The 16,594-nt window shown below is 38.2% G+C and overlaps 1 protein-coding gene across 6 annotated transcripts in view; it reads left to right on the forward strand.

Moving 5' to 3' along the window:
• Positions 1-13,486, forward strand: part of REEP3 (receptor accessory protein 3) — a 93,722-nt gene extending 80,236 nt beyond the window's left edge. For all 6 annotated transcript variants that reach the window (XM_042909331.1, XM_042909333.1, XM_042909332.1 and 3 more), the window contains 3 exons: positions 3,394-3,541; positions 12,080-12,225; positions 13,329-13,486. In XM_042909331.1, the coding sequence (XP_042765265.1) occupies positions 3,394-3,541; positions 12,080-12,225; positions 13,329-13,385 (351 nt within the window). In that variant the 3' untranslated portion in view covers positions 13,386-13,486. The remainder of the gene's footprint in view (positions 1-3,393; positions 3,542-12,079; positions 12,226-13,328) is intronic.
• Positions 13,487-16,594: the final 3,108 nt, after the last annotated feature.

Below are 16,594 nucleotides of genomic sequence, written 5' to 3' on the forward strand. Positions count from 1 at the left end.
CTAAATGTGAATATTTTAAAATTACACTTCTTTAAAGTGATCACATTGGATATTTATAATTTATGTCATGTTTCTGAAGTTCACAATACAGCATTCTCTCTTCACACATTAGTTCTATTCTGAGCCCCTGAGAACATATATAGTGGAAAACCCAGTTTTTTGAGGTGATAATGACTTTTGAAGTGTTGGGAGTCCTCAGAAAGTGTGTACAGCCCCCTTTTGCTTTTCCCTACAGTACTTGGCCTTCCTTTAAGTCTTGAGGACATTGATAATACCTGGGCTACAGATTTGGTTACTTAAGAACTCCATTAAAATTCAGGCTGTAAATAGCTCATCCAGATACCTCAGGGTCGGTCATTGCTCACCTTTAATCTAAACTCACAGCAAACCCCTTGTGGATGGTGTAGTCTACCAGCGTGAATACCCACGACCACACCTGGAGTTCACTGCCGAACCTCTCTTATCCAGGCCAGTGCGTACATTAAAACCCACTGCTGTCTATGGAAAACTCTCTAGCAATCAAGAGCAATGAAAAAGAAGAGGCATAAAAAGAATATTTAGTTTACTTATTACATGCTCACCATCAGTACCATACCAGTATGCTAGGAGAATGCAAGAAGCCTAAAATTAATTTCTGAAATTCCTCCTCTGAAGACAGGATATACACAGCACAGCAATAGAACTAACAATAATGTGTGAGTTCACTTGTGAGGCATGCTCTAACTAATTTATTGATTATACTCGTTAAAGATACCAAAGTTTGTAGATGATACCATGTTAGATTGATTCAGTGGCAGTTTGACTTACTTGCATTCTGAGATGTTCTTTCTTGAGGGAGAGGGTTTGTATGGTTACAGCCAGTCTTGGAAAGCACCTGAGTCAGATAGAGGGTGTCCTAGATGTGCATACCAGTTACCATCTGTTTGGCAGTAGGTAGAAAGCCAAGAATTGCTGTGAGGGGGCACAGAAATACAAAGGTGGGCTAGAGAAAGTGACAATTGTGAGAAAATAAAAGGGTCTGTTTCAGATGTGCACTGGTCATTTCCTTTTAGTGTGTCTCTGATGTCTTCTTTCACGTGTCTTTAAAGGGACATCTGATAAAGTGGAAGAAAGTACAATGGATTAAACCGTGACAAGAGTATTTACTTACTTATTTATTATATTTCAAGTTTTTATTTAAATTTTAGTTAGTTAACATACAGTGTAATATTAGTTTCAAGAGTAGAATTTAGTGATTCATCACTTACATATGACACCCAGTGGTCAACACAGCAAGTGTTCTCCTCAATGCCCATCCCCCATATAGCCCATCCCCTGCCCACCTCCCTCCGGCAACCCTCAGTTTGTTCTCTGTTGTTAAGAGTGTGTTTTATGGTTTGCCTCCTTCTCTGTTTTTTTTTTTTTTCTTTCCCCTATGTTCATCATCTGTTGTGTTTCTTAAATTCCACATAAGAGGGAAATCATACAGTATTTTTCTTTCTCTGACTGACTTATTTCACTTAACATAATACACTCTAATTCCCTCCACATTGTTGTGAATGGCAAGATTTTGTTCTTTCTGATTGCTGAGTAATATTCCATTGTACATATATACCACATCTTCTTTATCTATTTGTCAGTTGATGGACATATGGCATGACAAGAATGGAAAGATATATGGGACCCAATTATTTTTATTGAGGATGCAGACCCTTTAATTTAATCATTTCTTTTCACAATGTAAAAAATATAGTAGAAATACAAAGTCCAAGTGGGGTATAGGAATAGCCTTTGGTTTTGACATAATATGAATATGATATGAAGTAGAGTAGTTGAATGAAGATCTTTTTTCAGTGTAAAATACAGTAACGTCCAAATGTTTATAGTGCCTCAGGCTTTGAAATCTGGAAATTTAGAGATGGACCATTATGGATGAGTTTCTACAGTAACATCATAACTAGAGGCCATCATAAATTCGCATGTGTGAGAAGAAATAATAGGAGTAAAAAAAACCTTTAAAAGAATATTTTTAAAGCAGCTATAAATGAGTCATCTGTATGCTATGCAAATTTTCAAAGTGGGTAAATTTAGAAATTATTTTTTCTCTTTATATTTGGGAAAGAAATGTAATTAGGTCTGTAAAGTTCAGAAGGGTCTCTTTCAAAGCCATGCAGTGATGAAAATCACTGAACTGTCTGTAGTGATGGAAATGTTCTGTATCTGCTCTATCCAATACAGTAGCCTCTAGTCACATGTGGCTAGTGAGCATTTGAAATGTGCAAGTAAGAAACTACATTTTAAGTTTAATTTTAGTTAATTTAAATTAAATACCCACATGTGCCCATTGTCTATCATATTGTTAAGGCTTTAAAATGATTTGAAGTCAAATTGCATAGTAGTACATACACCTTGCCAGATAGTGAATTCATTAACTAAATATCATTTTGCATCCAAGATTCTTTGACTTTTAATTTTTTTTACTGTTCTAAGTAGAGCCATTACCACTGCTGACTTAGCTTATCTTTAAAACAGTATGTCTTTTACTTTAAAAAGTTATTCTAAATCATAAACCCCAAAGTGCCAGTTTTAGGAGAGAGCAAAATAATGGATGCTGTCTACCCTGAGGGTAAGCTCATCATACATTTTTTTACATTTAAAATAAATTACAAAACTGAAATGTTTGGGAGTGCAATGTACTGATGTCTACAACTTACTTTGAAATGCATTTTCAAAAAGAATTGATGGAGGCACCTGGGTGGCTCAGTTGGTTAAGCTTCTGACTCTTGGTTTCCGCTCAGTTCACAATCTCGTGGTTTCATGAGTTCAAGCCCCACATCAGGCTCTGTGCTAGCAGCTGGGATCCTGCTTGGGATTCTCTCTCTCTCTCTCTCTCTCTCTCTCTCTCTCTCTCTCTGCCATTCCCATACTCACTCTGTCTCTGTCTCTCTAAAAATAAATAAACTTTAAAAAAAATGGATTGAGGGGCTCCTGGGTGGCTCAGTCAGTTAAGCATCCAACTTCGGCCCTGATCATGATCTCACGGTCCATGAGTTCGAGCCCCACGTCGGGCTCTGTGCTGACAGCTCAGAGCCTGGAGCCTGTTTGGGATCCTGTGTCTCCCTCTCTCTCTGCCCTCCACCACTCACACTCTGTTTCTGTCTCTCTCAAAAGTAAACATTAAAAAAAAATTTTTAATGGATTTATGGATAATTGATAGTAGATATGTGATAAAATACAGGAAAATGTAAACAATATATGGGTGTTCACTCTGCAGTTCTTTCAGCTTTTCTGAAAGTTTCATAATAAAATCAATAAAGCTTCATGATAAAGTGTTGGGAGGAATTTAAATGTAAGCATACTAAGTATTTTAAAGTGTACTTTTTTCCTCGGATCTCTCACTTCTCTGTTAAATAGAGCCAAGGAGCAATAACGGAACGTTTACGAAGTTTTAGTATGCACGATCTAACAGCTATCCAAGGGGATGAGCCTGTGGGACAAAGATCATACCAATCTCTACAAGAAGCAAAAAAGAAAAGTAAATCAGTCTCCGGTGAATCAGCAGGTGTGTTTGTTTGTTTTAATATATTTTCCTTTCAGGATTAGAATTTTGAGTCCAGGTAGGTACTAAAATAATACATGGTAACTATCTGAATTTGAGCAGAGGGAAATTTACTTTTAAGCTTATGTTGCAAATTTACGCTTAACTATAGTTCTCGTTCTCTAAATTTTCTCTAAATAAAGTTGGTGCTTGCCTTTTGTTGACTCCAGAGATAATCCAACTAAGAAAGTAACAGTAGCCTCTTGTGTTGCCATGAATTTTTAGAAACCTTGGGTGTGATTATTACCACCTCCCTGCCACCAGCACCAGTTCTGACTTGTGATCAGTGCTCTTTCTACTCAAGTCATGTGGTGACATCTGAGTGTTATAGTTAAACACTCTTTACTGTAAATGCTATGAACAAATAAGGATATTGACTCACAAGATAAAAAGTTTTAAGTGGGTGACAAAGGGTGACTCAGTTTGTAAATAGGATTACTACAATGGAAAATATGTTGAAATTCCATAGTCTAGTTCAAGAACTAACTTGTAGGTATTTCTAATATAAATTATGAGCATGGCATAGTTGATATGTTCTAAAACTTTGATAAAGCATTCTGATCTTAGAAATATACACATAAATAAAAAGATATACCTCCTTAGTTATTTTGTCACATATAAGAAAATTATAGTTCAAGGCTCAGATGAAAATTAAGATCATTATGACATTTCTTATTAATATATTATTAACTCCTTAAGGTACAAGGCTTTTTGGTGTGTGTGTGTGTGTTTAGGTAGTTTTCTTTTGAGGGAGGTTAAAAATCACCCTTTACATTGAAACCAATTTGAGAAATAAAACAACGGTCCCTTCTTACAGACAAAAAATAGTGAACTTTTTCTGAGTTCTCCGTAGAATGAATAACTTTACCAAGTTGGTGGCTGTTACCTAAAAGGTAGTAATTAAGCATTAGCCATTGATTGAGGTAGTAATATTTTTAAGAATGAGAACCAGTGAACTTTGAACCATCATCCTTAATACATTAACAGTGTAAAAGTAGTTTATAATATAGGCATTTTCTTAATATACATTTAAAATTAGATATACTGATTTTGATTATGGAGTCTGCTGTATATATTTTGCTTGATTTGGAACAGTTATCTGACAACTTTACCAGTAGTTTATTCATAATTATACTTTAGAATTGGTTAAGAGTGATATTCTAATAGTTAAATGAAAACAAGATTACAAATATGAAAATGCGTAGCTGTTTTTGTGATATTCATCTATTAAACTTAAAATAATGGGGCTAAAATATTTTAAGATAGTAAGATGCTATTTAGGTCTTCTGTTAGATTTTAAGCCATGAAATTAAAACAACAAGATTAGAGAAATATGAAGTAAATACTAGAAGTACAAGAAAGAAACTTATTCAGTTATTAAATTAAAATTTTAATATGCATTAGTTTGCACAAGTTCTAAGTTTCCTACAGAATGCTGCATACTTTGAGCCCTCTTCCCTAAGGAAAAAATTTAACAAAAACAATCTGTCTTAAAAATATTTTTTTAGGGGGCGCCTGGGTGGTTCAGTTGGTTAAGCGTCTGACTTCAGCTCAGGTCATGATCTCACGGTTTGTAGGTTCAAGCCCCGCATCAGGCTCTGTGCTGACAGCTCCAAGCCTGGAGCCTGCTTTGGATTCTGTATCTCCCTCTCTCTCTGCACCTCCCCTGCTGATGCCCTGTCTCTCTCTCTCTCTCCCTCTCTCTCTCTCTCTATCAAAAATAAACATTAAAAAAATAATATTTTCTGGGGCGCCTGGGTGGCTCAGTCGGTTAAGCTTCCGACTTCAGCTCAGGTCACGATCTCGCGGTCCGTGAGTTTGAGCCCCGCGTCGGGCTCTGGGCTGATGGCTCAGAGCCTGGAGTCTGCTTCTGATTCTGTGTCTCCCTCTCTGTCTGCCCCTCCCCTGTTCATGCTCTGTCTCTCTCTGTCTCAAAAATAAATAAACGTTAAAAAAAAAATTTTTTTTTAAATAATATTTTTTTAGGGGCTTCTGGGTGGCTCAGTCGATTAAGCATCTGACTTCAGTTCAGGTCATGATCTCACAGCTCGTGAGAGTTTGAGCCCCACATCGGACTCTGTGCTGACAGCTCAGAGCCTGGAGCCTGCTTCAGATTCTGTCTCTGTCTCTCTCTGCCCCTCCCTGCTCATGCTCTGTCTATCTCTCTCAAAAATCAATGAACAAACGGGGCGCCTGGGTGGCTCAGTTGGTTGAGCACCCAACTTCAGCTCAGGTCATGATCTCACGGTTCGTGGGTTCTAGCCCCGCGTCGGGCTCTGTGCTGACAGCTCAGAGCCTGGAGCCTGCTTCAGATTCTGTGTCTCCCTCTCTCTCTGGCCCTCCCCTGCTCATGCTCTGTCTCTCTCTGTCTCAAAAATAAATAAAAACATTAAAAAAAAAAAAATCAATGAACATTAAAAAAATTTCTTTTTTAAAAAGTGATAAGGTTCCAGGATAGGAAGAGTTGAAGAGAAGATAATAATAGACAGTCTATAGAAACATAAGTCCAAGATATACATGGAAATTTATCAGATGAGAATGATGGCCTTTCAGGCAAGTGGGGGAGGTGTTAGGATAATTGCTAGACTTAGAAGATGGGGTAGAAGATGAAGTTATTCCTCTATCTCAAACCTTTCATCAAAATACTTAAAAGATTAAGACTTAAATATAAGATACTAAGCTATAATATAGTAGGAAATTCCTGAGTATATATTTAAACCAGAATTCTTAAGCATGACATCAAAACTAGAAGACATAAGGGAAAAACTTGAGAGGTTTTTCTACATAAAATATATATATATAACATATAAGGGAAAAATACTTCATACCATACAAAACAAACTAGAAGAAATATTCTTATGTGATACAGGCAAAGCGTTCAGATTTTAACAATACAAAGAATTCTTTCAAGCCAATTATTGTTAATTCTACTAAAGAATACAGCATGAAAAAGACATTCAGCCTCACACACAATCAAAGAAAGAGTAAATTAAAATAGTAATGACAGTAATTTTTCCTCACCAGATTGGCAAAAATATTTTTTTAATTAGCAGTGCTCTCTGTGTTGGTAATTATTCTAGTTATCTGTTTCTGTGTAACGAACTATAAACAGTGACCTGAAAAAGTCACAGTCATTTTTTTGCTCATGAACTGGGGGAGACTGGGCTCAGGGAGGGAGATCTTGCTCAAGGTCTTAGGCAGCTACAAACAGCACCTGGGGGTCGAGTCAGAATCTCAAAGGCTTCTTCATTCACATGTGTGCTGTTTCAGCTGTGAAGAGTCAAACAGGTGATGGCTGAAACAGTTGGGGCTTCTCTGGCCTCTCCTTCTCAACGTCTCTCTACATGGTCCCTGAGAGTGTGGGGGGCTTCTTATCTGGCAGCTAAAAGCTCGCAGAGAGGGTGTTTCAACCCAAGTGGCAGAAGTCATGCAGCCTCACTTCCGCCTCATGACAGTTTGTTGAGACTGGTACCTACGAGAGGAGGAGGGGCGCCTGGCTGGCTTAGTTGGTGGAGCGTGCAACTCTTGATCTCAGGGTCGTGAGCTCGAGCCCTGCATTGGGCAGAGAGATTACCTTAAAAAGAAAAAAGGAAAAAAGATTTAATAGAAGAGGAGAAAAGTGTCAGAATTTGTGGACATGTTTGAAAATCACCACAGCAAGCATGTTGGGAAACAAACACTCTCATACACTTTGTATGAGAGTTTAAAGTGGAATAATCCTTTTGATGACAATCTGGCAATAATTATCAAAATGTATTCCCTCTAACTCAGCAAGAAACTTCTAAGACTATGTCATAAAGAAATAATCAGACAAGTGTTCAAAGATGTAGGTACAAGAACAATTATCTTGTTGTTTATAGTAACATAATATTGGAACAAACTAAACGCCTAAAAGAAATGGTTAAGCAAAAGCATGGTTTATTAGCCATGAAAATTGATAATGTCATTCTCTACTTACTGACATAAAAACATATCCAGATTGTGGGGAAATAAACAATAACAAAACAATCTGTGTGTTATAATCCAACACTGTAGAGACACAATAAATAGATGAAATGAATTAATATATGTAAGTTATTTTTCAAATGTGTATACATAGGGAAGAGTCTGGAAGGGTATTGCTAAAATGTTAACAGTGTTCAGTTCGAGTATGGGACTTCAGTGATCTTTTTTTTTTTTAAATCAACCTATTTCCTAAATCAGAAAGAACAGTACTCTTTCCTTTGAAAAACAATTCAGGTACTCAATTTTTAGGTCGTGAATTATTTTTTATTTCATTGACTTCCAAAATTCCTCAAGAAAAAAATAAGTTTTTCAGTGTGGTAATCACATTCACATTGCAAAGTCTCTTTACTGGTTCACGTGATTAATACATTTACCCCAGATGATCTGCTTGTTCACACAAGCAAACTCAAATTATTTGGAAAAGTGGGTCCATTTTGAAAACTCCTCATGGCCTGCTCTGACTGGTTTGAGGTTGGCTGGTCAAGAAAAATTCTGTTTTGATGAAGCTATTCAAATCTTCATGTTGTCACCATGGAAAAAAGAGCTCCCTCCAGATGCATTTCTGTAAGAAAATGGACTCCTTGAACATGATGTTCACATCCCTTGAAAGAACACCACGTTGTGATAAGTGGGAATGTTTTTTCTGCAAAGAAACTGCTTCTCCCATATTATTTAAAATTGGCTCAATATTCAGTTTTAGTACCAGCACATAAAGAAATAAAGCACATATTCTTTGTTTTAGGTGCTTTACATATTTACTTAATCCTTAAGATGACTGTACAGGTTAAATATTTTATACTTATTTTTCAGATGATGAAACTGAGACATAAGGAGATTAAATTACCTGTCAAGATAGCCCTTGACATAGTCAATGACATAAATGAGGTATCCAAGGTTCCTAAGCAAATTCTTATTCTTTCTCTTTTTAATTTATAAAAAGGCTACACTTAGGGAGACAGTTGGGGCTGGAACTCTGAATTCAAATAATTTGAGTAGGTAGCGACCTTAGAGATGCTTTAGTCAAAGATGGCAGATGGGTGACATGCCTGCTCCCTGCTCCCGTGCCCATGGTGGCAGACATTGCTGAAGGACTGTGGCACTTTCCGACACTAGTTCACAGTCCCCCTCAACATAATGCTCCCAACAGCTCAACGGGGTCAGAGTTCACATTCACATGGAAACTTATCCATCATCTTTCATCTGTCTCACTACCTTACCATTTAAGAAAACAAAGGCCTGGTGAGCCTGGGTAGCTCAGTTAGTTAAGTGTCCAACTTCGGCTCACGTCATGGTTTCACGGCTTGTGGGTTCAAGCCCCACATCGGGCTCTGTGCTGGCAACACGGAACCTGCTCTGGAGTCTCTCTCTCCCTCTGTCTCTGCCCCTCCCCTTCTTGCTCTCTCTCTCTCTCTCTCTCTCTCCCTCCCTCTCTCCCTCTCTCCCTCTCCCCCTCTATCTTTCTCAAAAAATAAAAAATAACATTTAAAAAAGAAAAGAAAGGCCTAGAGAGAGGCAAGATGTACTTTGGCTCTCACAGCTAATAGGCAGTGAAGTCCTCTAAGAGGTCCAGGGTGCCTTCCAGGTCAAACTTTCTGTGATTCTACACCTATATTAATATAAGATGGGAAAACTTAAAATATACCAACTGTAACATGTGTGAGCTGTGAATACCAGGTCAGTTTGCAAAAGCATCTGCTGGTTTCCTAAAATGGTAACAGAGCTTTGGGCTGAAGCTGGCCAGACATCTACAGGGCCCCGGGCAATACAGGCTCCCCAGCCTTGGGTCCCCAGTCACTGCTCCTCAGGAATGTGTGTGGAACGACTCCGTCCAGTGTAGATCACTAATGTAAACTTAGCATCACCTTTGTATGGCCCCGTAGTACCCCACTAGTTTCGCTTTCCCTGGGCTTGGCAGACCTGTAAACCACTCAGCCATCTCACTGAGCGCCTGCTGTGATAGGACACCCAGATTTGGGCTTCCCTCATAGTCTCAGGTCTCCCTCCTACTCTGAACACTTTTAAATCCTTGGACAACTTTGATTAACACTATTTCCAGCACTCACAGCAGAATGTTCATACATACTCGTTTCCAGGTTTTAAGTGGAATAGAAAAATGCATATTTTAGCGAAGATATTTGACTTGACTCCTCGCTCTTTGATGCATAGTTTGGTTTAATCAATTGCTAAGTTAAACTTGTCAATTTCATCTCCTTGTGGATCCCAAATCTGGCTCCTGTCTCTGTCTTTGCTCCTTGGACCCCGTCATCTCTGACCTGCCATACTGCAGTAACCTCCCTGTGTCCTGTGTCATCCACTTCATTCCCCAAAGTGCAAAAGGAATCTCTGAAAGAACCCAAGTGTAATCATATCACCCGTCCGCTTAAAATGCCTCAGTGGCCCCCCACGTTGCTCTCTGGTGAAGTCCAAACTCAGTAGCATGTGGTGTATTCGCTCCCCTGCCTTGTTCTCCCACTCCATCATGTGCTGGCTGTATTGAATCATGAGCCTTCCAGAAGTTAGCCACCACCTCCTACAAGAAGTCCTCTCTCACAGCCCACTTTCCCCCACCCCCAGGCTGAGTTAATTATCTTACTGTAGGCTCCCATAGCACCCACCCCATCCTTATCTTCAATTTACAGCATCTATTATAGTGCTGTCATGCCTGTTAAAGTCTGTTCCCTTCCCTTGTTGGACTAAGTTTCTTAGGGTAAAAGATGACAGTTGTGTCTTTTTCATCACTGTATGCCAAACAGAATTTTTTGAATATTGTGAAATAATGAATCAATCCATTAACTTTCTCTGAAACCATAATTAGAAAGCTAATAAGATTTGTTACCTGAAATTGGGAAACAAAGAAAGAATAAGGTGTGTATATAATCATCTTTTGAATAAGGTTCCAATCCCATCCCATCAGAAGCATCTTCCCAGGACCAGTGACCGTTCCCCTCCCCTGGCCACACTGGCCTGCTTGCAGCTCTTCTAAGCAGTCGTGTGCCCCCTGCCCTCGCTCCCGGCAAGTGCCCTCTTTTCTTCCTGGAACACAATTCCTTGGACTGACGGGGGAGGAGTGGGGGGACAATGGATCTTGACCTAAATCATGACCGATTCTATCCCCAAATCCTCCCTAATTTTTAGCCTAGTAGTCTGGCAGCATAAAATTGTGCTTGCATAATTTACATCTAAAGGTATGTCTCTTATTATGAGACAGAAAAGCTTATTAACAACTCTTCATGGTTTGCTCAGTGAGTTTCAAGTTACTCATGGCCTGGGAGAGCGGATTAATAAACGTTTGTTCAGTATCTTTTTCTTCACATGCAAGAAGTCCATCCACTGCCCCCACCTGAGCCTGGAAAAACTACTTTTTTCTCACCTGAAGATGTAGGTATTTATGCTCCTTATCTTTATTAAAGGAGAATTTGAAACTTAATGGGGCCTTGTAACCTCACCCTTGTCTTGATAACTTGCCTAGCACTCTTCTTGCCACAGACTTGGGCCCCTCTCTTACTCCATCCAGGCAATGGTTCTCAAATGTTTCGAGCCCTGGACCCTAGGATAAGCATCACCTAGGAACTTGATAGAAATATAGATTCTCAGCCCCACCCTAAGCCTAGCAGTCTTTGTATTAGTAAGTTCTGACTCTTAGTATGTGCCTTTACTAATAAACTCTACTAAGCTTGATAACCACTGCTTCAGGAATGGGAGTGTTCCTGTCTCTGAATCTTGGGCATCAGGATGCTGTCAGACTTCCTGACAATAACCAGCCTGACTACCTGCAAGTTTGCATATTGGCCAATGACCCGTCTTTTGTCGCAACACACAGCGCCCTGTTAGCACACCCGCAGGACCTCTTGCTGACCTTCCTGATGCGGCTGTTTTCTTTGACTAACATCTGTCATCGTAGCCTGTGGTGTTTGTAATTGCTGAGGCCTGCCTGGCTGGCTTTCATCTCAGCAGCTGCAACAGTGTTGCTTTAACATCTCCATGGCCTGCCCCCGCCCCAACCTCTCACAAAGTTCTAGCCCCTTTGGGTCTTATCTGACTCCTTACGTTCACCCTCCCTTTCCCAATCTTGACAAAAGTTTTGACACACAGTGGGAGGAAACCCTTAATTTCTAACTAAAGTCAAAGGCACAAATGACTAAATGAAACACAAAATTGCTTAGATTGTTTAGAGTTCAGGAAAAGGAGAAAGGGCAGGGAGGAGATCTGCTTATGTTCCCTGAGTTTTGGACAAAGTGTTACCTCCTCAAAAATCAGTTATTTAAAATCATTCTGAAAAATGCATGGTGAAAACAGGAATAGTCAGGGGAAGAAGTGAGTTATGAGCCTCATCTAGAATAGTGCACGGGGCAATGATTGATGATAAAGGGCGGGGAGCACATTCCAGAGGAGAAAGGGAGAGGAAGGAGTAAGCAGGCAAATGCAGACCATGCATCGAAGTGTGCTCGGATGGAGTGGTGTCCTTTCCCCGAAACATGCTGGTTTTGACCTGTTTAGGTTATGGAATTCCGCTGAAAGACGGAGATGAGAAAACCGATGAAGAAGCCGAAGGGCCGTATTCAGATGATGAGATGTTAACGCACAAAGGGCTTCGAAGATCGCAAAGCATGAAATCCGTGAAAACCGTGAAAGGCCGCAAAGAGGTTAGTCCCGTACAGAGTTGTTTTCCTAATGATTGGTGTTGAAGGCATTATCATCCAGGATATTAGCGATCCATAAAGGAAGGAACAGCAGTTACATTTAAAATTCTGGTAGATCAGCAGTTACATTTAAAATTCTTTCTTCAGGAAGAACTTGGGTGGCTCAGTCAGTTAAGCACCTAACTCTTGGTTTCAGCTCAGGTCATGAGCTCACAGTTTGTGAGTTCAAGCCCCACGTCAGGCTCTGCTCTGGCAGTGTGGAGCCTGCTTGGGATTCTCTCTCTCTCTTCCTCTGCCCCTCCCCCTGCTTGCTCTCTCTATCTCTCCCTCAAAGTAAATAAATAAACTTTTAAAAAAAATTATTTATTCAAGGGGTGCCTGGGTCGCTCAGTCAGTTGAGCATCAGACTCTTGATTTTGGCTCAGGTCATGATCTCACCGTTGGGTAGTTTAAGCCCCGCCTCGGGCTCTGCGCTGACAGTGCAGAGCCTGCTTGGAGTCTCTGTCTCCCTGTCTCTCTGCCCCTCCCCTGCCCCTGCTCTCTCTCTCTCTCAACATAAATAAATAAAAAACATTTTTAAAAAATTTTTAATTAAAAAAATTCTTTATTCAGATCGGATATATTAGGATCTCTGGAAGTTTGCAAAATGATAAATTCCTAGTCTTCCCCTGTAAGCAGAAGATGGTATTCTTATATAGCAAATCATATGGTTGTCATGAGCACCCAGTGCCAGCCCTACGCCTAAGCAAAGAAAGCAACTGACAAAAATAACTACATAGTTTTCTTTGAACCAACCCTGTATGAGGACTAACTAGAAGTTTATCTATGATAATATACTGTCTTTGTGTCTGGAAAGGAGGATTCCAGTGAATGGTCAGATCATTGTGAGCAATGTTCATTGACCTACCAGGCGAAGCACAAATAAGAACAGTTAATGTTTTTATAATGTTACATAAGTAGCCATGTCTTTTGAATACACACTTATAGGATAATTGATTGTTTATATTAGAAAAGCTTAAAAAAATATTACTATGATCATGAGCTATTAAGTTCTGAGTTCAAAAGTAATCATCTAATTTGTAATAATGACACATTTCTCTCTTCAGGTGCGATACGGGTCACTAAAATATAAAGTGAAGAAGAGACCACAGGTGTATTTTTAGTCATCTGCACCTCAAGATCCCAAGACAAGTTATGCTAATCCATCAGCTTTTCTTCTAACATTATCCAGGATTTACACATTAAAATAATACTTTAAACTGTGGCGGTGATAGGGTTTATTTTCATCAGTCTAAGTAGCTTTTGTTTCTTTAACCATTACTTCCATGTCCTGACTACTCCAGGTAATTATGCAAAGCTTATTTATATATATATATATATATATATATATATATATATATATATATATATACGTATATATATATATACATATGTATGTGTGTATATATATATATGTATATCTATATATGTGTACATATATAGATATATGTGTACATATATAGATATACATATATATCTCAGAAATAGTAGAAAATTGTGTTATCTGTTTTCAAATTCCTCAACAACATTGAGTGCCTGGGACATTAAGATGAAACACAAACCCACAGTATACTTGAAAAGAGTCTTTTTACAGTTTAAGATACATCAGCCTTTGTGGTATTGTATTGTGTTTACCTCCATTTATGTTATATCTATCACATGAGGACAGTAATTAGATAGGCCTCTGATCAGCAGTGATAGGACAAGGGCATAATGTAAGATATAGTGTGTTTTATATATTCTTCAAATTTTTACTTTTAACATACTTGTCGGTTTTTCCACCATCAGCTGAACGTTTTCGAAACAAATATTTGAAAGCCAGGTCTCCACATAGCACTTTTATTCCTGACTAGTTTTGCACACTTGAAAATTGTTTACTTATTTACGACTGTACATTTATTTTAAGCTTTACTGACACTTTATTGTTATTTGTCATATCCTGACATGTCACATTTATGCCTCGAATTTCATCATCTCTTTTCCTGTGGGTTTCATTTGTTAAATTTGTTAGGTTCTAATAATATGAAAATACACCTAATTGTCCAACTTTAACTATTTTTAATTCTCTCCTCTATAGATAAGATGTCTCTGTTTTAGACATCAACTAGTTTTCCATATTTAACCCTACATTGGTAGTCAAACTTAGCATGTTTTTGTTAACACTGGTGACATTTTCAGCATTTAGAAGCAGTAGCTTTAAAAAAAAAAAAAAAGTAGTAGCTTTTGTGAAACAGAGTCACAAAATTATCCAGCAGTCAGTCCATTCACAAGGTTGACCTCCTATGTGCTGCTGACTTATAAATCTGTATTGACTACATTTGAATCACTCATCTTTCTGGCTGAGATCATTTCCTGAATATAGGTGCCAATGCAAAATACAGATGTTAATCTTACATACTAGAAACTATTAGAATAGATATTAGAAAAATGTATTTTAATCCAAGAGATTGTGAGTTACTAAATGTGGAGGCTTTTTTAGGTTGCATTGATAACTATGCATTAACTCTGTTAATGGTGGTGGTTTTAGTGATCACTCATCAAATTGGTACAGTTGTAACCATTCAGATAATTTACTTGACTGTTCTGTTTGTCCAAAAGAGAAAACAATGAGTGAGATTTGTGAGATCTTTGACCTTTCTACCTTTTAAGAAGTGAAACCAGCTGGCAATGTATATTCAGGACCTCCTCGGATTGTTGGCAGAGGATAGAATGTTTACTTAGGACTACCTTAGTTTAATTCATACATTTCTCTTGATACATCCTCTTAAAACATTATCTAGACTCTCTCACATTCTTGATATGTGACACCAAGAAAAAATTCCCTCAACTTTGTTTCTCTGAAAGTTTAATTCTATGAGTGTCTTCATTACTTTACCGTGACTAATTTTTAGCCTTTTAGTTTTCTAAAAAGACTCATTTGTGTTCAAAATTCCTAGAAATCCTGATTATAAACTCTTGGAAGAGAGTTTTTATTTACATTGCCTAGTCCTAGACTTACCAATGTAAATGCTACACCATGTTTGTCTTTCCCACCCAAAGGCAGCGTCATCTCGAGTTGCCTGACAAAGTCATGTAAGTGACTTTATATAAAAACATTACCTCTGGGGGCTGCTCTGTGCCACTTTATGTTTCCTAAGACTAAAGTATTAAACCTATTCTGTAATTATAGTAAACTCATAAATACTGCTCTAAATCGGAGGGATTATTTATCCCTTTACACTCCTACAAACAAAGACAAGACCAGTCACAAAGAGGTAATGAGTGTCCTTTTTAAATCTCTCTCTCCACAGTGTTCCCTCTGATCTATTTCTCCTGTTACATCTTTACAGGCAGTGGATGTCATTTTGCTATTCTATTACTTCCTTTCTCTCCTTTTCTTACATTTCTGAGATTTTGCTGCTTTTCTCTTGTGTGTGTTTTAGCATGCCCTTTCCTTTGAACTTTGTATGATAAGCTCACAAATCTTAGCCTCTTTGAAAGTGGAGCGGGCCATTTTTTGTTTCTCTGCTTTTGAATCCACTGCTTTTAAAAGAAGGAACTTATCTCTAGACCACAGTGCCTTGCTTTCCCACCACCACCATTTGGTGAATGGGCATCAGACGCTGCACAAGCCTATTTAAGGGCGCTATTTTGGTGGCTGTTGAAGTTTATGCAGAAATTGTAGCCGGTGTTTTATTATATATTTCTTCAACTTGTGCACTAATATTAACTATTACCAGAGGTTTTGGAAGTGACAGTTGATCTATTCTTCAGTTTACCATGCTTTTTCTGGGATAAAAAAGAGCCAGAAGTATGTCTTATTGCTAAGTAATTAATTATGTAAACCCACCTAGGTCCTGCACAAGATTCCCTCCACACGATTCACTATTCCATATATGTACGTGGATTTGGCTAGAAAGTGGTAAGTGTCAGCATTTGCTAATTATAAGTACTTGACTATACAGATTGATGGAACAAATTATTAAAATATTTTCAGGGAACTAATCCATATGTCACCACCAAAGATTTCTACAGTGTTATAAAATATGTAAATACTCCAAATTTCTGTAAAACACTGGTTAGTTAAATACATTTTATTTCATGTCTTTTTTTTTAAATAACACAGTTTGAGCTTCTGTAATACTTGAACTTCTGTGTTGTTAAAAATAACCCAATGTTACCTTCTATGAAATATTAGTAATTTGTATGTTTAATTGGAATGGACTAAATTTTTATTTTGATTTTCTTGTATTGGGAAGATTAAGGAGTTAATATGTATTGACAAGCAGTTTCCTAAATGTTGTCCTGTATAGGCTGATTCATTGACAAAGCAATTTGGTGATTTTGAGGCGAT

The sequence above is a fragment of the Panthera leo genome, chromosome D2 (genome assembly GCF_018350215.1).
Source record: "Panthera leo isolate Ple1 chromosome D2, P.leo_Ple1_pat1.1, whole genome shotgun sequence".
Classification (NCBI taxonomy): Eukaryota; Metazoa; Chordata; class Mammalia; order Carnivora; family Felidae; genus Panthera; species Panthera leo.